Source organism: Ciona robusta, chromosome 11 (genome assembly GCF_009617815.1).
Source record: "Ciona robusta chromosome 11, ASM961781v2".
NCBI classification, from domain to species: Eukaryota; Metazoa; Chordata; class Ascidiacea; order Phlebobranchia; family Cionidae; genus Ciona; species Ciona robusta.
The window spans coordinates 3,011,947-3,036,479 of record NC_143245.1 but is presented as its reverse complement, the minus strand read 5'-3'; the positions used below and the strand labels follow the sequence as shown (position 1 = coordinate 3,036,479).

Genomic DNA, 24,533 nt, shown 5'->3' with positions numbered 1-24,533 from the left:
AGGGGCCTGAGGGACCATGGCCCCGCCCAAGTTTTGAGTTTTCACTAAGGTTAATGGTGAAAATAATATAATTTACTATTTCGAATTAAACACGTGTTTAAATTTCTTACACACACAGCTTTCTTTCTTACACATGCGCACATGCTAAATGATAAGGTGTCAGTTCCTATTATGACGCAAATAATCGCCATGTGAACTGTTATTATATCTTAATTAGTTGCCTGGTCAAACAATCGCTATTATGATGCAATGAATCCACGTGTATATCTATACTATTTCGTAATAAACAGTCTACCTGCTAGCTAAGGAAAATAAATCTCAAATTTGTGACAAAAATAACTGGTGGTAGGTGACGAGTGGAGTTGTGGTTGTAGATCGTTGTTTTCACGCGGCGTAATTGTAAAAAAATAAATGCCATTCAGAACGCCTTTCCGTGTTGGTGCTGTAATGAGGTGATTCCAACCATAGACTCCTTTAGATAAGGACTGGAACCTCCCGTGCTCGTGGTTTGTAACTTGAGTCCGAGGGTTAACTTGAGTCCTGGACTAAAATTACTTCTAGAGAAGCTGGAGACACAATCTTGGTATCCATATTAGGGTATTTGAGAATGGCGAGTTCAATAATAATAATTTCAATATCATCCGAGGTCATTTTCAAGGTCTGAATTTATAGCTTAAAGTCAAATTAATGAATTTTAGTCATTTTTTGCTTATTTTTGCGTGCCACTCAAAAACCAAAACATTTTTAAAGAAGTCCGTAACGAAGCATGATATTGTGCACCTACTGCATCTAATAGTTGATATCTATCATCGTTTACTAATGTACATTTTGTTTGTTTCTCTTTCAAAAGCTGTATACCTGGCGATTTCATAGGGTCTTTATGTTGTTTTCTACTTAGGTGACAATATGCAACGTCGTTGCAGTTGCTTTTTTATAAAATAAATTTTCATAATAATTAATAAATTTTCATAAAGTTACATATGTGCTACTTTGTAAGTCGGCACGAGATGTATGAAACAAAACACCTGTTTTATAACTACCGTCGTTTTATTCATTCACACACGAGGATAACCAAATCACATTAACTCCGATGACGTCATTACCACCCAAATAAACATTTCGGACGAGTGTTTGTATTCGCATAAAGTATTGTTTGTTTAACATCTGAAACTCCGATAGCAAAAAACTTATCTTAATGGAAAAAAAACGCGTTTCCCTTATCCGTGATAATAATCTCAATATGGCCATGATAAACCAAGAATGCTGTGCGTATGCGTTATACTTTATTTTTGCCAAATCTGCCTTCAACGCGCCTTATAAACGCCTTGAGCTGTTTACGCTCTTCCCGCTCCTACCTTATCAATCCTTCTTAGCCTCCAGCATAAAGTAGCGTGGAGACAAGGTGGTTTGGTGCGCAAGACCCATTATGTCTTGCTGTGTATATTGTGAGTCGAACGTTCGTTGGTTTGAATCCGTTTTAATATTATGACGTTTTACCTGACCAAAGGCATTCCGTAAACCAGAGGATTTTAGAAGTGCGAAACATATAAAGGATTATAAGAATGAAACACGTGTATACCTGAAATATTCTCGCCCTTCGGCGAAATTATCACCTACGACATAGCTCAATTATTTGCTAGATGCAATAAATATGGTATAGCTTAGAATAGATTGTGGGTGTTCAATATTCCATGTGTACAGGTGTGTCTATACTTAGAGAATATTGAGGAAACATCAGCAATACCTCTTCCGAAGCTTACGGTCATTTTATAAATATTATTTTAATTATATGCAGTTGATTTCTACCCAAAATGTTAGTCTTGTGTCTGTGGATCGTGGTTATCATCGCTGAACAAGTACCCACAGCTGTGTCAAATCAGCATCATTGTCCAGGTTATACTGTGGTTCAAAATTTCGGCCCAGATGCAGAACCAACTTTGACACAAAATCACACAAGGGGAGCACCTGGTAAAGTTGGGAAAAAGGGGCCGAAAGGAGATATTGGGGAGAAGGGGGCGAAGGTTGGGTAAAGATTGTTATTCAGGTTTCAGGCTTAACTTCGTGTGTTGTACAGGGGGATGCCGGCATTACTCCACACTACAATGAAATCAACCTATTGAAGCAGCAAGTTGCTCAACTTATAAAGCGAATAGGTCGTTTGGATTAATTTAGTTTTAAGTAATGCAGGGGTGGGGTAACATGAAACATGTTTCCATTCTTTCTTTTCTTGTTCTTTTTGGTAGTGAACAAAGAATATTTACAGAATTATATAACCGTAGCCCGGGGTCTCTAGAATAGCGTTGTTAATTGTTAAAACACGGTAGGGAAATGGGATTTAGGTTCGTAGCTTATATTGTTTACCAACTCATTTGGTATAACACTGTAGTGTATTTTTGACGTTTCTTTTATCCACAGATATGATGGATCCCCCGAAATCCTGTGAACACCTGAATGGAACACAAGATGATTCAGGGATCTATCAAATTCAACCAGGGTCACGACCATTTGCAGCATATTGCAGCTTTAACGAATCAAATCGTAATATTTATGTTTTTAAATGAATAATATAGTGTAGGTTGGGGGAAGATAGGACGCCTTTTCATTATAATTTCTCGTCCCATTTGGTAGTGTACAAAGAACATTCAAGAAATTACAAAACCATATCCTCATGACTCTCATAGACCATTGTTAATTGTTTAAAACACGATCGAGATATTTAGATATTATGTGCTAAAGGTATCCCATCTTCCCCCACCCTACTATATTATTCTTCCTCGTTTACTCACGATTACAGGTTACACACGCATCGGGCATGACGCGGAAAGTGAAATTCAAGTGACTGCATGTGAAACTCCACTCTGCTACAGACGCGACATTGCTTATGAAGTTCCCATGCCACAGATTATTTCTTTGATTACCGTCTCACGACACTGTAGACAATTTGTTAAGGTATATTCAAAAAGCAATATATGTGGTAACTTGTAGGTGGAAACGATGAGGTGTATAAAACAGAACAACTATGTTATAACAACTGACGTTGCCCGGCTATGCGATGATAACCAAGTTGTATTTATTCTTGTTTATACTATCATAAATAACCGCAAAAACAACTCGTTTTTTATTGATTGGCCATACCCGTTTATTTACAGTATCGGTGCATAGGTTCGATTTTGAACTCATCCGGAACTCGTTATGCCGGATGGAAGTCACGCGATGGAGTAAATCGACACAACTGGGGAGGCAGCTCAAGAACTGGGTGGTGTGCCTGCGGTGAAACTGGTAGATATTTACGGCTTTTACTGTTGTTGTAAATATAAGGGTGGGGTAATATGGTACAAGCATTCCGCCTTACCCTGCAATATTATATGTTTATTTGCAAAATCTGATGCACCAATTACTGTGTACTGTTACAACCATATTTGGCTGATTACTATTATGATTTGGACGTACAATAATGATTGTTATTTACAGGAACATGTCTAGATAGATCGCATAAATGTAATTGCGACGAAAACTCGGCTGCCACAGCGGACGAGGGTTATTTGACAAACAAGGCCTTATTGCCGGTTACTGCTGTCATGTTTGGTGATGCAGGAGATTCAGGCGAAGCTGGCTGGCATACTGTTGGTCCTTTAGAGTGCTGGGGACGAAACTAAACCCTAAACATATCATTTGCAAATAGCTCGCACGTTTCTGACACTTTCTGTAGATCACATCGGATTTAAACTGTACAGTTGTTTTGGTGTTGGTGGCTTTTACGGTAGTAGTAGTCAAGGTGACTCGCAAATAAATAAGGTATAAGGTACACTAATGATTTATTAGATAATACTTAAACATAAGCTGCAACTAACCAGCAACTAGTATTCATGTTGTCCTCTAAAACAATTTACTTATTAAAGTAAACACAAATTTGTTATGTTTTATATAAAAAAAATTTAAATGACGACATTGGCATTGGCTATCTAACATTGGTCGTTATCACACGGGTTTAACACCTCGTGCCAGCTTACGAGTTACCATGTATGTTACTTTGTAGGTGATTTTTTTGGATTTTTACATGTTTTGGGGAATTTTTTCATTTTTTTTATTTTCACATTGAATTGCTACTATTAGTCTTGTAATGCTGGTATAAATCGCTTGCACTAAACCAGGAATTGTTTGGCATTTCTTTAGTTTTTTTGCATCAGATTAAAATGAATGAAAAAATGAATGAATGAATTTTTTTTGCATCAGATAAAAATGAATGAATGAATGAATGAATAAATTCATTCATTCATTTATTCATTCATTCATTCATTCATTCATTCATTCATTCATTCATTCATTCATTCATTCATTCATTCATTCATTCAGAGACGAAATAAGTTTGATTCATTCAGAGTAGCAACTATTTCTAATTGGAATTTTGTCACTTGCATCAGGAGAAGTGACGTCAAAAATTCTCCATCGGCTCTAGTGTGAACCAGAGCCATAGAAAACATAGGTGTTTATACGACTCTGGTGTAAACCAAAGTCCGTAAAAGTGATTTCTTTTTGGTGTGAACATGCCTTAATCGTGAATTAATCGCTAATTATACGGTTTAAATTGAAAAGTTCATTTTAAAATTTTATGAGTGTAAATTGGGAATTAGTTTCATCAATAGGTTAAAGAACAAATATTGCTAAAACTAGGAATTAAAAAAAACTATACGTAAAAGGTTGCCCACTCACGTGCTCAACAAGACCAACTGTTCTACGAAAAGGAACCACTCACGTGCTCAACAATCACTGAGGGTTAGTGGGTGATGAAATGATGAATACAGAGTATGCCGCATCAGCTGTTTTAACTGTTTATGTTCTTTGACAAAATGAAGTGAACTCCCTTACGTATTGCAGGTCAAAGCAGTTTTGACAGAGACATGACGCAAATTTTTTTTTTTTTAAGTTGCACAAATTCTTAATATGTTTTCCAGGCGCCTTGGCACAGTGAAGAGTCTCCCCCCCTACCTTATTTGCTAACCACTAACCCCTATAAGTTAACCACTAACCCCTATAACCTATAAGTTAACCACTAACCCATATATAGGGGTTAATAGTTAGCAAACAAGGTGGGGGGAAGATTTTTCACTAGCACCAGAAACTCAACGGAAATTACCTAACCCAGTTGACCCAGTGGTTCCTTATTCCTGGTTTTATAAACTGTTGGCCAAACAAAATTACCCCCCCCCCCCCCAAATAATAGCCTACAATGTTACACATGTGGTAATTTAAACGTGTGCATATACCTCTGTTATACTTATTATCGCTGTCTCCCCATCAAAGGATGAATAAATTGCTGTAATAAATAGTTATGAAACAAATTTGTTTGATCCAGAGCCTGTTTTTTGTTTTATTTTATGTCTTTGTTTAAGTAACTCTCTCTTACAGAGCTTGTGTAAATTGCCATTGGTGCATTCTTTCGTGTTTTCATTATTATAACATTACTGTGTTTTGTGTGGTGTTGATTGCGTGGGCGTGACGTTGCATTTTGTAGTATAACAAATTTAGTTGCTGGTGGTTAAGTACGGAAGTGGTCGAACATTTTTAAACGGGGAAAATTCTACACATTTATTTATTTATGTTTCTTGTTTTTGCAAATAGCCTAGGTCTGCCTAGGCGATATGAGGCCTAGGATGTTATAAAACTGTAGGCAATATTCACTCAATTTTGCAAGAACACGTATACTTCACATACTAAGTACATCTTGAAGATTGAACATCTAAGCATTATTATCAGAAGATCAACACTTGTGACAAAGAAAGTACCTGGAATTACACTACAATCACCGTTATCTATATCATGGAATGTATCACGTACTACCACACTTCTACTTTTGCTTAACAAACAATATTACGAAACGCGTGTGTAATCTAACATTCTAATTTTGAATTGCTAATCCAATTGAGATATCTGGAGACCCTGTAATGGAATGCTCTGCTGAAAAAATGTTTCCTACTACGTCATTGATAACATCTAGTGTAACTCAATCAACCAACAGCGAGCAAGATATATATAAATGTAAGTACTGTATGTGTGATTGGATAAATGCTTGACACAGTTTAATGCTTAGGTTGGTAATACCGTAGTATCCTTATTTCAAAACTTTGAATCATCCTGCCTTGGAAGCATAAATTGATTAGGTTACATTTAACTCAACTTTTTTTCTAATTTTTTTTTCCAGCTCCAAAGAAAGGAGATGTAATTCATTCTGGTCATTTCATGGTTTCTTCTGTTGCTGATGATGGTGATGAGCATGAGGAAATTAATCATGATCGTGACTCTCCAGTTCATCATGAACAGGCTATCATGATAAGAGGGCATGGTTATGACTTTTCAAATGTCAACAAAGAAACTAAGGTAAAATCTAAGTTTCATAACAAAATTTAGGATCTGACCTGCTGTATCTGGTATTAAGGTATATATACACTATATTCACTTTTTTTAATATTTGCCCGATACCCACATTGCCTGTTTATCTAATATAGTAATTTTCATTTAGAACATCTACCAGTTTGGTCCAAGTCATTCCAACCATATCACCATTGACTCGTCACTATCTCGATTATTCAAGTGCATGTCGTTGGCATATAGGGGGTAGGTTGTTTTAAATGTTAAAAATGCTTGAGTTTTGACTTTTTTGTCTAAAACATTTTGCTAAGTAACAAATTACAACATCAGCATATTTTAGTAAACAGTGTTTCCGTATTCATTTTTTTATTTAAAGGTCAAAAATACCATTTTTTATAGATATACTATATATTTAATATTATATAGCTGTATTAAGTGTATGGTATATGCTGTAACATTTTAAAACAATCTTTGATTAAAAATACCTTATATATATATTATATATATATAAGTTCTACATCTGGCAACACTGTGATTCTTGAACCTGCCGTCTTATTCAGGTTTTATCAAGTGGTACTATAGCACACACTATGTCCATGAGTTCTGTATGTTTTTGATTAATGGCGCATTTCTATTACTTCTTAATTTCATCATGAGCGCTAAGTTCTGTGCACAGGTTGAGCTTGACGATGAGCAGTCGGCAAATCCTAGCTTTTATTACTTTTTTCTTATTTATCAGTACTTTTCAATATTATTTTGCATTTTATCTCAGTGGCAAGGTGGTTTCTCCAAAATGGAAAAACTTTAAAGGTTTAAAACTGACAGTGAAAGATAAGATTCGATTGAACAATGCAATATGGCGTACATGGCATATTCAGTGTGAGTGGGAAATTATTAAATAATTTTGTTATAGGCTATACATTATATTACTAATTACATAATAAAATCTTAACCTTTATTCCTTTTGTAAAAACATTTTTAAACGAAAACATATATTATTTATATATAAAGTAATATTATACATTTTTTTAATTTTGTAAAACATTTTAATGGTAGGTACCAGGTAGCAAAAAGTTTTGGCCCCAAAACATTACTTTTATACAGCAAGCATCTGCCTTTGTTAATATTGGTATCTTTGGTTTGATCAGTTATTCCTAATTTTGACTGACAGTCATCGGCGGTAAACTAATCTTATGTAAAAATGTATCTACATATTACTTACGATAGGCCACTTGTCTTGTTTTCCAATGATGATTTAAGAACTGCTGGGGTTTGCAAACAACTTTTGTAGCCTTGGCTCCATGGCTCACACATTCCTTGACCTCTTGTTATCTGTCTGTTTCATAGATGACAGACCCCACATGATGTTTTTGAACAAGTTATTTTGTTGAGTACATAAATACCACATAATGTACCGACCACCAATAGATTGTTCTTTTTTATAGTTTTCAAATTGAAATATTTATAATCGGGCATTGTTGTTAGCTAAATATATTTTTTTCATTTTCATTTCTCTTTGTTATTATGATAAATAGAAAATGACTTGTGTGTAAATGATAAACACAGCAGCTTAAAACAACCCATTTCTTTATTTTAAGCTATTTAATAATTGGAATTTTGATTAGCCTTTAAATTAGAATTTTTATTTATTCTTTGTAGATGTGATGCATCGCAAAAAACCGTCTCTTATCCAGTTTGCAACTCCATTGGAAGCAGATTTGGAATGTGATTTACATAATCGGCCAGAGGTAAAACTGTTAAAAGTTTTGAATTATGTGGAAGCTCCAGCAAAAGTTATTTAGCTGTACACAAACATATGGCTAGACAAACTTTTATAGGCATTAAAGCCTATACAGAATGCAGCTTATGATATTGCATTTTTGAAAGTTTTAAATTACCACATCATGGAATCACGCTATTATTATCCGGGATATAATGCGACCTTCTGGCGCATAATACCACTAAAACCAAGACGTTTTGACAAATAAGGTTCATGATAATGAAAATATGCAACCGGAAATAGCTACTTAAAACTCTTTCACGAGGATAATGGATTGCTTTAGTAAATTTTCTGTAAACACAATATATGTAGAGGATACAGACATTACTGTTTAAATTGTTAGAATGTAATTGTAATTTGTTAACCCCAAAGCAAGGTTGCAAAAACAAAACTTAAGATAGATTTATGAAATACATTTCCACTTCTCCAAAATGTTTTCATAGTAATATAGAAAGTTGACCCATTATCAAACTTAGAGAAAAATCGAGATTTTGAATGACAAGATATAAGAAGTTGTACATTGATAAAATGTGTAACTGTAATTAATTCTTTCCCTTCTCCCAAAACTGTGCAAACAAAATGTTTGTTTTGTGACAGCCAATGTTCTAAGGATAATCTTATTGGTGGTTGGTTAATCTTTAATGAAACATCATGCTTTTGTAACACAATTTTTAAAGCTGGCTGGTGTTATAGTGTAAAATTATGATAAAAAACACATTTTGATACCGTTGTATTTATTGATAAAAAAAGAATTTCCTACTTCTTTGAGTGAATGTAGCATTGTTTTTAGTTTCGTAAATTCTGAGAAACGTTCTTGTCAGCAAATGCTCTTGTCTTACACAGCAAGTTCGAAGTGCTGTAGAAGTTGTCTCTTGCTTAAATACATTTATCAGTAGCTTTACGGGCTTAAAACCTAAATCTTTGACAAAAATCAGATCATTTTTTTAACTCACTTATACAGCATGTCTCAATGCCTACCAATGGTAGGCTACCATACTTTTTATCTATGTTGAGTGATTTCTTACTCTTTTTTGTTGCATTGAATTGCTTTAAGTTAACCTTAATAAATTTGTTTTTTTGGGCTAGATTACAGCTACACACATGTCATGCCTGCATTTTTTGTAACAAACTAAAACTGCTTAAATTAATTATTAGTCTGATGGGATAATTTGTTTAATATTGCAATTGTGTTGATTTTTAGTGTTTTACACTTAACTTTGAATTATACATAATATTGTCTTTTTCTCCAATAATTTAAAAATGGTATTAGGTGTATCATTATAAAACAAATATTTTGAAAAGGCCTTGAATGCTTAAGAATTGTATTGCAAGTTCTATATGTTTAATATACTTATTAGTCTATAGAAGCTTGTAGTTGTTAAAGTATTATTTCTATTAGTGTGTTTCACTGGTTTACTTTCAGGCTGTGGTTATGGAAGGAAAATATTGGAAGCGAAGAATTGAAACAGTGGTTGCTGAATATAAAAAATGGAGAGCTTTTTTCATGGAAAAGGTTTGTCAAAATTAACTATAAACTGTTGTTTATGAATAAACTAAATGTATACCATGTTGGAAAATTAATTTATGAAAATAATTGCCCTGATTTTCTCACTTTCTTTCAGCTTCGTCTTTCAGAATATCCAGGATTGACTGTGAGTTAAATTTGTACCAAAATGTCAAAATCGTATAGTTCAATTTTTTTTAATGAATTTGAGTGTAGGTTTTGCAGTTTGTATCATGAAACTACAAATACTTTTTGCAAAAACTATATGTTATTTTCTGTTTCAAAAACTTTATATATAGTTGGTTTTGTATTCTTACATACCCTACCTAACATTTTTGAAATTTTAAAAGGTATTAGATATCTTTACATTGCTGATATTTCTTATACTTTTATATCTTCCATTAAATTAATATAAAAATAGGAAAAGTATGATTTCATTTCTTGTGTGTCATAGTCATATTACTCCATTGTTGATATGTATATATATTCTTTGCTTTTTATTTAATTCAAACAAAAAATAGTTCCTTTTTTATAGGCCATTAAAATGTAATGACTTACTTTGTTATTTATAAACATAAAAATTTGCAAATTAGCAAATATGCCTTAATCAAGTGAACATTGATATAATAGTTAAACTAATAATAATTAATATTGTGCAACAGTGGGTATCGGATATACAGAATTCACCCAGTAGCGACCACAACCTTGAATCTCATCGTCGATTCGAAGAACAGAATGCCACAGATTTTACGGACACATTGTTCAGTAGTTTGTCGAACCAACCATTTCAGTTTCCGAACCCCAGAGAAATTGCAATGCACGCTACAAACTCTGATATGATGCAACCAGGCTTGTTACAACTACAACCAATGATGGATGATATGGATTTTGATCCATTGCAAGGTATTTAAAACATAATAACATTTGATTCATTGCAAGGTATTTAAAACATAATAACATTTGATCCATTGCAAGGTATTTAAAACATAATAACATTTGATTCATTGCAAGGTATTTAAAACATAATAACATTTGATCCACTGCAAGGTATTTAAACATAATAACAATATTTTTTAATTTCTACCAGTAAATCTTTTAGGGGATCATGTTTTCTTTGGAAATACACTGCTTTTTTATTCCAGATTAGCTCCTAAAAAGTTGTTTACATATTAACAATGCATTACAGATTATCAACCAATTATGCAAATGAAAAATAGGTTACTTTAATGTAAAAATGTACATATATAAATATAGTTTCCAATTTTAATAATTTATAGATGTATATTTAATTAAACCAAAATGGAAGGAAATTATTATTAAGACAATGAACAGATACATAAATATTTCATAGTCAATTCATCTGTAAGTATTTTCATACCAATGTTTCTGCAATATAGTAAGTCATGTTTAGCCTGATGAGGCCTGTGTGAAGAAAATTGACAAATTTTAGTATAAAAAGTTTTTTTGCTAAAAAGACTGTATTAGATTAACTCTGGAATCATGTTAAAATGTATTTCTTGCCCCACCCAAATTTTTTTCTGAACAGATTTCTTTGCCCCACCAAAAAAATCCAATACAGGATTTGGAACAGGACTCCATCATAATGATCGAATTGCTGAAGAAGGATTTATTTCTCACGGAATAAACCAGATGATTGATGCTTCTCATATAGAACCCATACAAGTAAAGATATTTGTTACCTAAAGCTACTTGCAGGACATAATCTTAAAATTGTTGTAGACTAGTGTTCTTTTTTAATAATTGTATGATTAAATGAATAAATGAATGTATTTTTTTATATGTAGAAGTTTTTGTGGCCCTTATTTCATATGGCTAATGCAAGGGACTACTAAATAAATAGGAAGAGGTTTTTGTAGATATGGTCAAGGGTAGTGTTTTGAAAAGTTTAAGACTGCTTGCTTAGTTAGTGTTTATAAAACCCTTTTATATTTGCAGCAAAGTAATGAGATAGCGATGCAATATGCCCCTCATCCCCAGTTGAAAGTAACAACTCATTCTGACCCGATTTTCTCTGCATTCAACATCACTCAATATTGTAAGTAGGACAAAATCTAATTTTTGTAACATGATCTCTAAAAATTTTTGCTCACCATCACAGAAAAGTTTGTGTTAATTAAATATCATCCAACTTTTCTGTATGATTAAAAAATCTGTTTTATGCCTTTAAAATATTAATATATATATTTTAATAACCAGCTGGATTGAACGTGGATGTAGCACATGCTACAAACATAAACCAACATCAAACTATCGATCCAACGTTCAAACAATATCCCTCACAAAATATGGGTGTACCAAAACAAGTAAGTTGAAATATTCTTTAGGGAAGTTGCAAGCCAAAAGAATCTAGCGAGGTCCACAGGTGTGAAGGTAATTGGCCAATCCTGGCTCTAGGAGTAGGACCCATAGAAGTCAAACTTTGTTAATAGAATATAACACTAATGATTATTTTATATAAATGAAAACTGAAATTTTCGACAGCTATTTCTAAATATTTCACAAAAAATAAGCTCAATGAAAAAATCCAAAGAAAATTGTTAAAAAAATAATTATATCCTTGTTAATATATCAAAAGAAAAAGTTTTTATTTGTAATTTCATTGTCTTTTTTTATAAATAAAAAAAAGAACAACATGGGAAACAATCAAAGTCAGCAAACGATGCGTTATACTTCTCAAGAACAACCAGGCTTCTCAAAGATAAGTCAAAATAACTTGCCCAATAATCGGATTATTTACACCCAACCACAGGTTAGTTAGTTATTTGTGGTTTTTAAAAGGTACATATTGTTTGGTTGCAGGCTAGTGATTCACAAATACTTTAAAAAAGTGTTGTTAATATAAAGTAATTTTTGGTTGTGTGAAATGTGGCTTCGGAAATTAGGTTTTTAAGCTTAATTGGTAATTTAAGCTTAATGTTTGGGTTCTGCCACAAAATCAGTAGGAATGATTGGACTTAGTTTTAGTTCCCGTCAAGAATTAATAAAAATCTAATTAACATCAAGATATTATACAAAAGTTTGTTTTTTTTACTTAAAACTTGACCCACCAATTTATGAGAGAGCCACATGCTGTGGGACATTTGTGGATACTTGTGTGTTTTGTTTGCATAAATAAATCTCTTTTATTCGCACCTCACTAAAAGTTCTGCAGACATCACTACAAATGGAAGTTCTTCAAACACCAGCCCACCATATTGGTTCAACCTTGGTGGAAAATAATCCAAACCAATACGCGACCATCCGCCCAATGCAAAATATTAATGAAACTTATAACCAACAGCAAACTGTGTCAAACAACACGGTGCAATGGATGCCATCCAATAACGGTATTTACTGTTTCTTTTTCATGTTTTAGATTTTGAAATTTTCAATCTTTTGATTTTAAAAGCTTTGTTTTCTGAATTAACAGTTGTTTTAATATATATATATTTCTTATATTTCTCATGTCAGCATTAAATTAACTGAATTATGTATGAAACACATAAATCATACTGATAGCAGTAGGCAAACATCAGTATTCATTAAAGTCAACTTTTTTCACCTGTATATTATATAGCATACTAACAACTTTACTTTTTGCATAAAATGCATTTTTTTGCATAAAATGCATTTTTTTGCATAAATTGCATTCGCAAAAGTGTATGTTTTGTTGCATGTTTTCCTTAACATCTGTTGCATGCTTCAGATCCAAATATCTCAGCTATGGAACAACAGCAGTTTGTTGCTGAACTTAATAACACAGCTATGTCCCTACAAAACCAATTAAAAACAGGGTCTAGTGTTACACCAACCAAGGTTCATGGTATGGATTTGTTGAAGCATCTGCTGAGTACCAGTACGTGTTTTATATCATAAACTTGTAAAGTTAGTTTGTAGGTTGTAGCTCACACTTGTTGATGGATCAGACTCTACAAGTGTTTTTTTTTTAATATAGTTTTTTTTATTTAATATAGGATGGGGGGAGATTGGACACATTTTCATTCTATTTTCTTGTTAATATAGTAGGATAGAGAAAGATTTGGACACTATTTCATTTCTAACAAAGAACGCTCAAGGAATTTTAATACCATATCTTCACAACTCTTATAAACAGTAGTTAATTGTTTAAAATACGGTCAGAATATTTGGATATTACTTGCTAAAAGTGACCTGTTTTCCCCTACCCTACTATATTTAAATCTCTTTATTTTTGTGTTTTAAATGGGTGTTTTAGTTTTCTTTTATTGTTATTGTTATAAGTGCAATTAAATTGTTTGAATGAAAAGGTTTGCATGATTTTCATTTCTTTATAGATTGCATGTTACTTTATCTGTAGCTATTGTTTTGTAGATATGTTAAAATATCATTGTTTTCCAATTATTACATCAAAATGACATTTATCTGAAACGAATTATCTCTGAAAGAAATAAAAAAAATAGTAGTTATAGAAGACACTCTTTTTCTGGTTGTGTAATTAATTTATAAATATTCTATGAGAATATTGATTACCCATATTTTGCCCTATTTTTAAACAAGTTTTAGAATTATTTTAAATTGTAAGGTATTTTCACTAGGCCTGCAACAGACTTATATTTTAATCTCAAAATAAGGTTAATTATTGTCATTATCAGGTTTAAATATGCACCACACAAAATTTTGGATATTTTAAATTTCAATCCTTTGTTTTTTCCAACAGAACCACATGGCAATGGCCAGTCACTTCCAATGACAAACGCACCAGTTCAAACTGCAAAGAAACCAGTAAATATTAATTTTTTATAAAATTTTGTCTTGTACAACTGATAATAATAACTTGTTTATCTTTGTGAGGCTGGTACCTTAAACGCACTTTAAATCCCTTGTCGCTTACATTCGGGACAGCGACAGGCTCTAAAAAACTAAGACCATGCAATAGCAGTAACACCCTGGGTGCTGGTGTAAGTGGTATTTCGGGTGTAAATCTTGGACCCCTAGCCTGCTATGCTGCAGGATTAGAATAGACCACAAACATGGTTGTCCAACTACAATATATGCAGTGTGCATTATGCTTCTGCTGCCTGCTTGTGTGAAATCGTATGGAATCAATTACCATTAGTTATCTTTTGCTCAAGAACGCTCACAATTGAAGCTGCATTGAGGTATGTGAAGGCAAGGCAGAGCGTGGGTTTACTCTTGGAAATTTGTTTCTTTTTTTTATTCACCATTTTATTCCAGCAATACAAACGAGTGGCAAATGTGGTGAAAGATCACCCATCGTCCCACCATGGTAACCAAGCAATAACACCATATGTAACACCAAACAAACCAGAATTCAAACCACAGCAAAGTTTATCTCAACCAGATGTGGAAATCGAATTTCGAAAATCTGGATTGAATGAAATGTTGGCAGAACAAACAACCACTGGTACTATTTTCTTACATTTACCTTAATTACAACGTACTAACATTTTTTATAGTTTTTTCATCTTATTTAAGTGAATGTTGCTCTGTTGTTAATTCCTATTTCTATTTTATTTTCAATTAATAGATCATATCTCGTTATATTGGAGAAAATAAATTATGAATAATGAATATATGCTTAGACAGCTTAGTAAATTAGGTTTTTAATTATTTACAGATGTTGCGACACCACTGCAAGACCCAATTGTAAGTTTCAAGAATTGTTTATTTCAACTTCACAACTAAATCATTAACTACAACATAATAAACCAAGAAAATAAAATTAATTATTATATGCTGTCATTTTTGTAAGAATTGTCTGACAGTTTAAAATAACAACTCAGGCCTGCATTCGCTGTTGCGGGGAACCACTTGTTTGATTTAGATTATGGTTGAAATAATTAAATAATTAAACATAAATGGCTCGTTGTTTGTTTGCTAAGTGTAGTGACCATGCTTTTTTCTTCCAACTAAATGTAAATATGTTATTTACCATAAGCGTGTTTTAACAACTGTTGTTTTGTCACCATGTCCTGTCTTTTCGTTTTAATATTTTTTTGATTTTTGCTACCGTAATTGAAGACACAAATAAAGTTATAACTACATTATTACATGCTTGGCAGCAACGGTTTTTATTAATAAAATTCAAGTATTTGATACAAAATGACATTTCTGGTTTATTCAAAGTCATATTATCTCAGATCAACCGAACAAATTTGATTTCTGCCGAGCAAAAGCGGAGGTTTAATATCAAGGTTGGATTTACACGATTACAAAGTCTTATACCAGGACTAACAAGTCAAACTGTTTCCAAGGTTCGTGTCAGATTAATTTACGTGTTTCCCAAAGTTATTTTTTGGTAAAATTTTGAATTATGTTAGAAAACCTAACCAATTGTAGGTAAAGAGTAAAAATAATTAATTTTAATTCTTGAATAAAATAATTGTTTTAAATGATTTTTGTTAATTTCCCACAATAAAATGTTCTGTTTCTTTTTGTTTTATGTCAATTCTTTGGGGATATACGTTTATATATTACTTCTTGATATTGGACACAAGCTTTTAAAGCTGATGTACTCAGTACAGACTCAATTTCGATGTTAGAAATTTATAAATCTTTTGTTAAAGTTTATTTAAATTGATATAGTTACTTAAACAAGAATTTTGCATTTTTGTTATAGTTGGTAAAACCAGTTATATGTATTAACATGGATTAAAGGTTTTAAAAAGTTAGTTTACTTAAATGTCTCAATATTGTAGGTGAGCAAAGCTACAATCATGAGTAAAGCAGCTCAGTACATTAAAACTATGCAAAACGAAAGATTAAAAATGTCCGAAGAAATTCAGGGTTTAAAGAAAGAAGTTGATGTTTTGAAATCGGCAATCAGGTAATTTTTTTTATCGCATTCAGGTAATTGGATGTAGAAAATAAATGTAATATTAAGGGTTTCTGTTTTAATGAAAGTTTTAAGCCAGTGTTTCTGCTGCTATGCCACAACTATAAGGTTTTTGCGAATATTCGGACAGGTTGCGAATATTCGGACATAATATCTTTCAAAATCTGATCGGATTAAGAAGCAAACTGAAGCTATCTTATGCAATAGGAGTAAAATGAAAAAAATATTAAAAAATAAATTAATAAACTACACTAACATATTCTTAAGCACATGTACATTTAAAATCAACAAAACCAACAAGTCTCTTTAATTTTACGATCCTAAAGTAATATATCTTCTTTATCTTAGAGTAATTGGTAATGGAAGTAGTTTATTAGAAAATGTTGCCCAAATACCAAATTAGATTAAACAGTTCTTCCTGTTCTTTGTCATATTTATTTCCTGTATTCCCGCAAATTTCAATTCTCACATCTTAAATCTCTAGACTAAAATTGAATCGTAATATATATATATATATATTTATTCATAAGTTTTAGAATAAAGGTCTAAAACAAATATTAGCTCAATGAAAACAAACTGTTTCAGGCAAAGTTTGAAATTTACATTTAATCTTTTTAGTTCTTATATACGTGCTCTTTTATTGCAGCTGTACTCTCTTGTATGTTGTAAACATGATTTATTCAAACGCATAAAAACACTAATACCCTTTTTGCATGGTCACTTTTATGCGCGTAAGTACTCGCATATTTACTCGCAAAAGCAAAGTTAACCCGCATAACATCATAAGCGTGTTATCTGCTGTAGAAGGTTGGTTGTTACTCGCATTATGCGAGTAATGAAAAGTTTGGTGGAATTACAGTTTGACTTTAAAGAGCTTAATCTTTTTCGGGTATTATTTTTACAGTTTTAAGTTGGTAATAGCACCATAAAGTATAAAAACTTATTTTATAAACTAGGTTTAACAATATTGCGCTTAAGCAAGCTAACTCAATGTTGATACGCGCATAAACAAACGACCATGCAAAATAACGCGGTTAGCGAGTTATCATACGAGGAGTAAATGCGGATTGGTATTCGCATTAACTTTTTACCTTGCAAAAAGGGTATAAGTAGTTCAACTGCTGTCATTATCTATTCAATAGCAAGCAAACCCACTTTTAGTTATCATTTTAAGAAAAGACATAAAAACAATTACCTTATCGAACATTTTTTACCCTCTGGGTTTTATTTGCCTTAATAGTTTTTTTTATAAAACATGTCAGTGAGTGTCAACAGAAGCTTCCGGCAACGGGTGTACCAGTTGCCCGACCACCACTCGATGTAGCAAAGAGCAAGTTTGAAAGATGGGTACGAGAACGGACAAAACGCGACTGGAAATTTTACTTGTTTGGACTCGTAATTAATCCATGGTTTGATTCTTATCAACAAATGGTTTCTGTGACCGGTTCAGAAGATTTATGTCGAAGCGTGCTTGAGTGGGTTGATCAGAAGTGTTCGTTGCCTGCACTTAGACCGAGTGAGTAATTCATTATATACATATAATATATATGTGTGATCATGCAGTAATAAATTTCATTGTTGTAAAATTAAAATACAGAATTATTATGCATGGTGCCTGTTATTGATTGCAAGGTGCCTAATTTTAGCATGCTAAAACCTTCAGTCTTTGCGCACACTGATTTTTTGTATTACTTAACTTTACAGATGTATGTAAGAATACATCATATGAAATGACTCTTACGTAGATATATTGTTAATTAGTGATAATCTACAGTACACCCAAGCCTACTTCACAAACCACTGTGCTGCTGCATACAGTTAGAGCAACTGTAATCTACAGCATAAGTACCTGAAAATATTTTTTTATGAAGTGTTAGTTAACACCCATGACTTTCTAAAAAATGTAAAAAAAAACATTTTTTCATCATCATTTTCCTCAGATGTTGTCCAATCTCTTCAAGTACTTGGCACAACAACCTCAATTCTAACCAACCCTGCAAATCTACGGCAACAAATAGAAGATCGAGTTAATTCAGATGATAATACAAGGACGAGGTATTTAATTTAAAAGAAAAAGTACTCTGGGGTAAGATGGGATATCCATTTACTTAGTTCATTCTCCTCATATAAATTCTCATATAAATTGACTACCCAGTTTTACAGAGCAAATCCAAATGTAAAACAGCTCTTCCACCAAATTTTTTTTTTAATGAAGATTTTTTTAAACTTTTTATTTAAGTTCCTTTTCTATTCATTACATTAAGTGGTTTTAAATAAAAAAAAAATCTGAAAGAGCTGTTTTAGATTCAGATTATGCCCGGCAGAAACAATTAATAATTAAGTATTATTTTCTAAACACCCATGTTAATCTTTTGTTTTGGCAAAGTTGTTAGTGTCTGCTTGTAGCTTGGATTTTAGGGGTTTGAGGCTTGATGCCATTATCATTGTAGTCATGTGTTCTTGGGCAAGACACTTAACGACAATTTCTCCAACACAGTGGTTGCTTATGAGTTATCTAAACTGTCAACCACACATTAAAACCTTATTTTCCCCAAAATAATTACAGACCAAATTACACATGTGGTAACCTGTAAGCGGGCACGAGGTGTTTGAAACAGAAATCTGTGTTATAATGACTGTCAGTGCCTGTCATGCAACGATAAATAAGTTACATTCATTTATTTTGTGTATTAATTCACTACCAGCTCAACCAAAAATCTTTTACACTTGTTTCACAGGCAGCCTACTTGAAACTTATTTTTGAGGATACATTTGCTTAGATCACTGCACTCCTTAATTTGAAAATAAGATTCCGAATTGAATGAGTACAAGCAGATTTCCCAATATAGCTCGTTGATATTTCACATTCAACCCACAGTATTGAACTTACCACATATTCGTTCCTTCCATAGTACATTGTTCGTTTGTTTGTTTTTTTACATAAATCAATTCGTTTAATTCATTTTTTTCAAACTTGGTGTTGGTACACATAGTAGTTTTGGTTACATAGCTGGTACCTGTGTGGTTTAAACTATAAGCTACCTATTCAAAAAAAAACAATTTCAAATTGACATATTGACATAAAAGAATTTATAAAAGTTAAGATTTCTAATGTAAACTTAAACCAAGAAAATAATTCATATGCTGTGCCATGGCTTTGCTTGATTGTAACTTTTGTAAGAAATGGCTGACAGTTTAAACTAACGACTCAGGCCGTTAATATATCCGCTGTTATGGAGCCACTGCCCCTCGTTTTATTACTTCCACGTTGCATGCGTGCCTTACAAGCCACAATATCCACCAGTTCCCTGTTTTCTACCATTCTTCCTATGGTGTGTTTTACATTCAAACTGCGTCGAGTAAGTAGAGTATTTTTCATGCGATGGTGTAACGTATTTAATTGATTTTAATTCTGCTGTGAAGATGAGAGCATTAAACTATCCCATTTTCACTCTGGTGAGATTAATTTCAAATATAACGAAAACCTGTTTATGTTCAAAGTTAATTGGTGGAGCAAATGAGTCCACTAAATGACAACATGGGTTCAGGGTTTGTCGCTGCTACCATTGTGGATGTATGTGTCCTTAGACAAGACATTTAACAGTAAATGATCCAACTTAACAGGTAATTTTGATACAACGCTAGTGATTCCAATTGATGTTAAAAAACAGTGTTAAAAAGGTGCTTAGATTAGAGGGTCATGCCAAAGAAAAAAATCGATTTTGTATTAGATAGCACCTCGTATGTTTTAACGCAATTTTTAAGTGGGTGTATCACCTAAAACGTTATTTGTTTTAATCTTTGAAATATGGTACAACATGCTTTTAAGCAAACTATCTTTCCCCACCTACTGTTACCGAGCACAAGGTTTATGATGAAACATAATCTCCGTGATTTTTTTATTTTCCTCGTTATCAAATGATAGTATTGCAAATTTAAAAGCAAAGGATTTTAACTGTGCTTACTGTTTACAGACAGTTGTTTGTTGCCAAATTCTCCAATAATATAGTAGGGTGGGGGAAGATGGGACACCTTTTGCACATAATATCCAGATATCCTGGTCGTGTTTTAAACAATTAACAACGGTATATGAGAGTCATGAGGACATAGTTTCATATTTCTTTGAATGTTCTTTGTTTACTACTGAATAGGACGAGAAAACACAGTTAAAAAGTGTCCCATCTTCCCCCATCCTACTGTATAGCCTGTTAACTGTTGCTTCCAACTGATAGCATATAATACGACCAGGTAGGATGGAACATGTATTCATTCTCTTTTCTCGTCTCATTTGGTAGTAAACTTCGAATAGAGAATTATACTCTCAAAGAGCAAAATGATATTTTTTTGGAATATATTCAAAAACGCGGGATTTAGGTGGTAAAAATTTTCCATCTCACCCCACAGTACTGTAACAAAGACTACCGCGTGTGGCAACTAAAACCTCAAAACAGTTACAAACCTTACACTGTTGTAACTACTACTTGTAACTACTACTACTCAAAACTATTGTTCTGGTGTAGCGTACAAGAACGCTTAGTGATCTTCTAATTCGCGCTAAACGATTGAATTTTGTGCCATATGGATGAGTCAAAACTAATTAACCTGTGAACGTATGGCTGCCTCCAATACACAATCTCCAACAAAACAAAGTTTCAACAATTGATTTATTTGTGTGTATTCTAAGCAACATGCCCACGGAAAAATACGTAAAACCAGGCAACAAACATAAATCACATAATGTGGTTAATTGTTCGTTATTTTATTTCGAATGTTGCAAAAATTATTCGTATAACATTATAGCAATACTCTGTGAAATTCTTTTTTGTGGATAAATTAATAACAGGTTTATTGAGCTCCCTCAAAAACTGCCTTCTTTCCGCCCATTCCTTGCTTGGCTTCAATGTTGTCTCTCCAATCTTTAACCTCGGCCTTGGGAAAATAGCAACATTATGTTAATTTACTAGTCTTTTTATATACAATACTAAATTATAGAAAGCTAATATTTTTACTCAAATGCGCTGTTTAGAATTATAAACCGCGTGTATGTGAACCAGACAACTGTGTTTTATAAATATGTAAAGTTATGCATTTTTATAATAATTTTTTTATATAAAAAATATAATAATATTTTTATATATCTTTTTTAAATTTTATAATAAAAAAGCCACAAAAAAGAGATTATAATAATTTTAAACGTCAACTTACGTCTTCCTTCTTCTCTCCTCCCTTCTTGACGGATTTGAGGTTGGATCGTAAATCCATGGACACTTTGTGTTTCGAACCAAGCAGAGCTCGCAACATCTGGTCAGCTGACATCCTTACACGTCTCAGTGGTGGTCGCTTGAATTTGCCACGAAGATCAAAGATTTTCTGGTTCAACTCTTCAATCTGTTCGAGGACGATAAATGTAGTAAGGTGGGAGAAGATGGAACGCTTTTTATTTTATTTTCTCGTCTCATTTGGTAGTAAACAAAGAACATTCAAAGAATTATAAAATTGTATCCTCACGACTCCCATAGACCGTTGTTAATTGTTTACAACTGGGATAATATGTGCTAAAGGTGTCTCGTATTCCCCCACCTTACTGTGTAATGCGTTTTCAGTGTTTCTTCTAATTATTGTTTTAATATTTTTGTAAGTGATTTGATTTATACCTCAGTATCATTCTTCTTTACTCTTGCCTCAATGTCAAATCGCTGTTCATCAACTTTGTCGATTTTACCATGGAGTTCTCGGCAGAGATCCTGTAAGTGATAAATCATAAACTTTAGCAATTCATGCCCCCAAAATATCGTTTAACTCTAGGTATTCATATGGTAATGGTATATATCGATATTATTACGATAAGGTAGGAGTGGTAAAACTTCTGTGACTGGTGTTTTGATAGTTTGTTGATCATGCAAGCATACCATGAGTTCTTGTGATGACATGGAATTTAAGCCGCTAAGGGGCTCAAGTCGTTGGCTCAGCTCAGCTTTTTTCGCTTCCGCCTTTTGTTCCATTTCTCGCTTCAAATCTTCTCGTGCTTTGTTAAGCATGAGCGACTTGAGCATCATCTTGCGCTGGTGGGTCATTTTGCGAACTCCGCTCTTGAAAGATTACATTGTTAGCAAAATGGTATGTTTCTGGTGCAGACATTATCATATATCGAAATTGGTGCGGTAATAAGTGAGGCCTCGCTAAGTATTAAATATTCCACTTTAAAAACGTAAATGTAAACAATCTATTTACTTCGACATCATTGCATACGAAGCATTTTCAGTGCGGCGCCGTTCTAGTTATGTAGTGCAATACTCCACTAATTAAAACATTAAAGCGCGCGTTTAGTGTGAACATGCACGAGCCTCTGTGTCTTTATAGTATTTAACCTTTTCTTCAACATTATGAGATTCTACTGCTGGTTTTGGTTGTTCTTTTACAACAGGTTCTTGTTTTACTGGCGGTACCTCAATCTACCAAACGAAAAGTAAGTCTAACGTGATTTGATTTTTGGTTTTATATTATACTGTGCTCTGTGTAATAACGTGCATTGTGACGTAACCTCGTCTTCTTGTTCACTTTCATCCTCACTGGTCGAAACCTCTGATTCAGACGATTCCTATATTTCCCAGTAAACGGTTTTATAAAATCATTTTTATCAAATTGCATTTTCACAACTTATAAAATAGCCGTCGAAGCATCACTAGAACTTAAATATCGACATACCACTGCGGCTGCTTCAGCTTTGCAATTAATGTAGTACTGGTAATGGGGGAAGATGGGGAAAGACCTGTAGCACTTACTACCCAAATATCCTGATCGTTTTAAAAATTAACAACGTTTTTTTGGAGACATAAAGATACGGTTTTATTTTTTTTTGTTTTTTTGTTTACTACAAAAGGGGACGAGAAAATACAATAAAAAGGCGTCCCATCTTTCCCCACCTTACTATAGGCCTATATTTAAAATATCCCATCTTACCTCTTCCGACATGGTGCTGTTTTGCTGTGTTGCTAAGCCAAACTAAGACCTACTTAACCAATTGATACTGCTGAAGATGAAAATGCATTAGTGAACTACAAGGATATAAACGATAAAAATATAACTCTACAATATTCCGTTTATACAGGTTGCATTCAGTTACTGAAGAGTAAGTAACTATTTAGACTCCCTAAAGGTTTTACGCAGCTACTGGTAGTCTTATCAGCTTGATAAATTCAGTATTGCGCTATAGTTATAAATCCTGATAAGTTATCACTATCACAACCCTGAGAGGAGAAACTTATATTTAAATAAAAATTGCCTTATAGGCTTTTAATTTTAAACCCTTCAGAAAATCTAAATAATAAGATATTGAGCATGATAAACTCAACTAAGCTAATAGTTAACCATAGTATTCATGGCCACTATGCGTCCCTTTCTACAAGAAAATTCTTCAAATTCACTAAGGGGTTCTTAAATGCATGAACCTTTCTCTGTGACTAAACAAGGTTAACAGATTCTTGATTACCGATGTTGGATGGATGCTGTAAGCTCCCTTAAATAGAATATCGAAGGACTAAACGAAGAAGAAGTTCTTGTTGTCTGGATTTAATATAGAACGAGTGTTGCCGCCGTACTAATGTAAACCTCCAGAAACTGCTTAAACTATAGCTAATTTCGGTTAAATTAACGGAATATGCTTATATCAATACTTTACATTGATTAAGTATAATATAATATAATTTTTATATTTGTAATCAATAAATTTGAATCACAGCAAAAAATCACGGGGAACACTGCTGCTCAGGCGATAACAGCTGCAGTATGACGTCACAAGCACCTACCCCGCTGTCGAGTTGACACGCAGCAGACGCTGTTATTGCGATGCCCTGCATGCCACTCAGTTGTCTCTTAAGAGTTTTCCACATTAATTATTATACCAATGTGCAGTTTTATCAATTTGAAACCCGTTTTCTAAATAATGTAAAACAAATCCAAATATTATCGAAATTAGCATCCGCTTTTTGCTGCTCGCCACGAAAAGTAAAGTCATAGGAAGTATATTTGACCTTGAGCAAGACACTCGG

The 24,533-nt window shown here is 33.0% G+C and overlaps 3 protein-coding genes across 8 annotated transcripts; 2 read left to right on the top strand and 1 right to left on the bottom strand.

Moving 5' to 3' along the window:
• The first annotated feature begins 1,399 nt into the window (after positions 1 to 1,399).
• LOC149728078 (contactin-associated protein like 5-3-like) lies at positions 1,400 to 5,619 on the top strand. 2 transcript variants are annotated; one of them, XM_089889084.1, is made up of 6 exons: positions 1,400 to 2,021; positions 2,075 to 2,153; positions 2,416 to 2,538; positions 2,795 to 2,949; positions 3,150 to 3,279; positions 4,422 to 5,619. In XM_089889084.1, the coding sequence occupies exons 1-6, from the start codon at positions 1,812 to 1,814 to the stop codon at positions 4,454 to 4,456; spliced, it is 732 nt and encodes a 243-aa protein (XP_089745210.1). In that variant the 5' UTR covers positions 1,400 to 1,811; the 3' UTR covers positions 4,457 to 5,619. The 2 variants fall into 2 exon arrangements, with proteins under 2 accessions (XP_089745210.1, XP_089745209.1); XM_089889083.1 differs by lacking the exon at positions 4,422 to 5,619 and adding an exon at positions 3,472 to 3,807 and having other exon boundaries at positions 1,409 to 2,021.
• LOC149728077 (MLX-interacting protein-like) lies at positions 5,620 to 19,936 on the top strand. 4 transcript variants are annotated; one of them, XM_089889075.1, is made up of 22 exons: positions 5,620 to 6,036; positions 6,200 to 6,375; positions 6,518 to 6,612; positions 7,139 to 7,245; positions 8,026 to 8,114; positions 9,570 to 9,659; positions 9,769 to 9,798; positions 10,313 to 10,553; positions 11,197 to 11,333; positions 11,607 to 11,706; positions 11,868 to 11,974; positions 12,298 to 12,420; positions 12,823 to 12,997; positions 13,357 to 13,506; positions 14,347 to 14,411; positions 14,865 to 15,054; positions 15,268 to 15,296; positions 15,791 to 15,904; positions 16,349 to 16,476; positions 17,748 to 18,001; positions 18,426 to 18,571; positions 19,224 to 19,936. In XM_089889075.1, exons 1-21 carry the CDS (start codon positions 5,943 to 5,945, stop codon positions 18,551 to 18,553), a joined length of 2,622 nt encoding a protein of 873 aa, XP_089745201.1. In that variant the 5' UTR covers positions 5,620 to 5,942; the 3' UTR covers positions 18,554 to 18,571; positions 19,224 to 19,936. The 4 variants fall into 4 exon arrangements, with proteins under 4 accessions (XP_089745201.1, XP_089745202.1, XP_089745200.1 ...); XM_089889074.1 differs by having other exon boundaries at positions 5,621 to 6,036; positions 18,426 to 18,540; XM_089889076.1 differs by lacking the exon at positions 9,769 to 9,798 and having other exon boundaries at positions 18,426 to 18,540.
• A 1,194-nt stretch (positions 19,937 to 21,130) lies between these two features.
• Positions 21,131 to 23,606, bottom strand: LOC149728076 (troponin I, slow skeletal muscle-like). Of its 2 annotated transcripts, XM_089889085.1 has the most exons (7): positions 23,446 to 23,545; positions 23,027 to 23,083; positions 22,854 to 22,937; positions 22,395 to 22,574; positions 22,140 to 22,229; positions 21,691 to 21,873; positions 21,131 to 21,414 (listed from the first exon to the last, which is right to left on the bottom strand). In XM_089889085.1, the coding sequence occupies exons 1-7, from the start codon at positions 23,455 to 23,457 to the stop codon at positions 21,331 to 21,333; spliced, it is 690 nt and encodes a 229-aa protein (XP_089745211.1). In that variant the 5' UTR covers positions 23,458 to 23,545; the 3' UTR covers positions 21,131 to 21,330. The 2 variants fall into 2 exon arrangements, with proteins under 2 accessions (XP_089745211.1, XP_089745212.1); XM_089889086.1 differs by lacking the exons at positions 22,854 to 22,937; positions 23,027 to 23,083 and having other exon boundaries at positions 23,446 to 23,606.
• Positions 23,607 to 24,533: the final 927 nt, after the last annotated feature.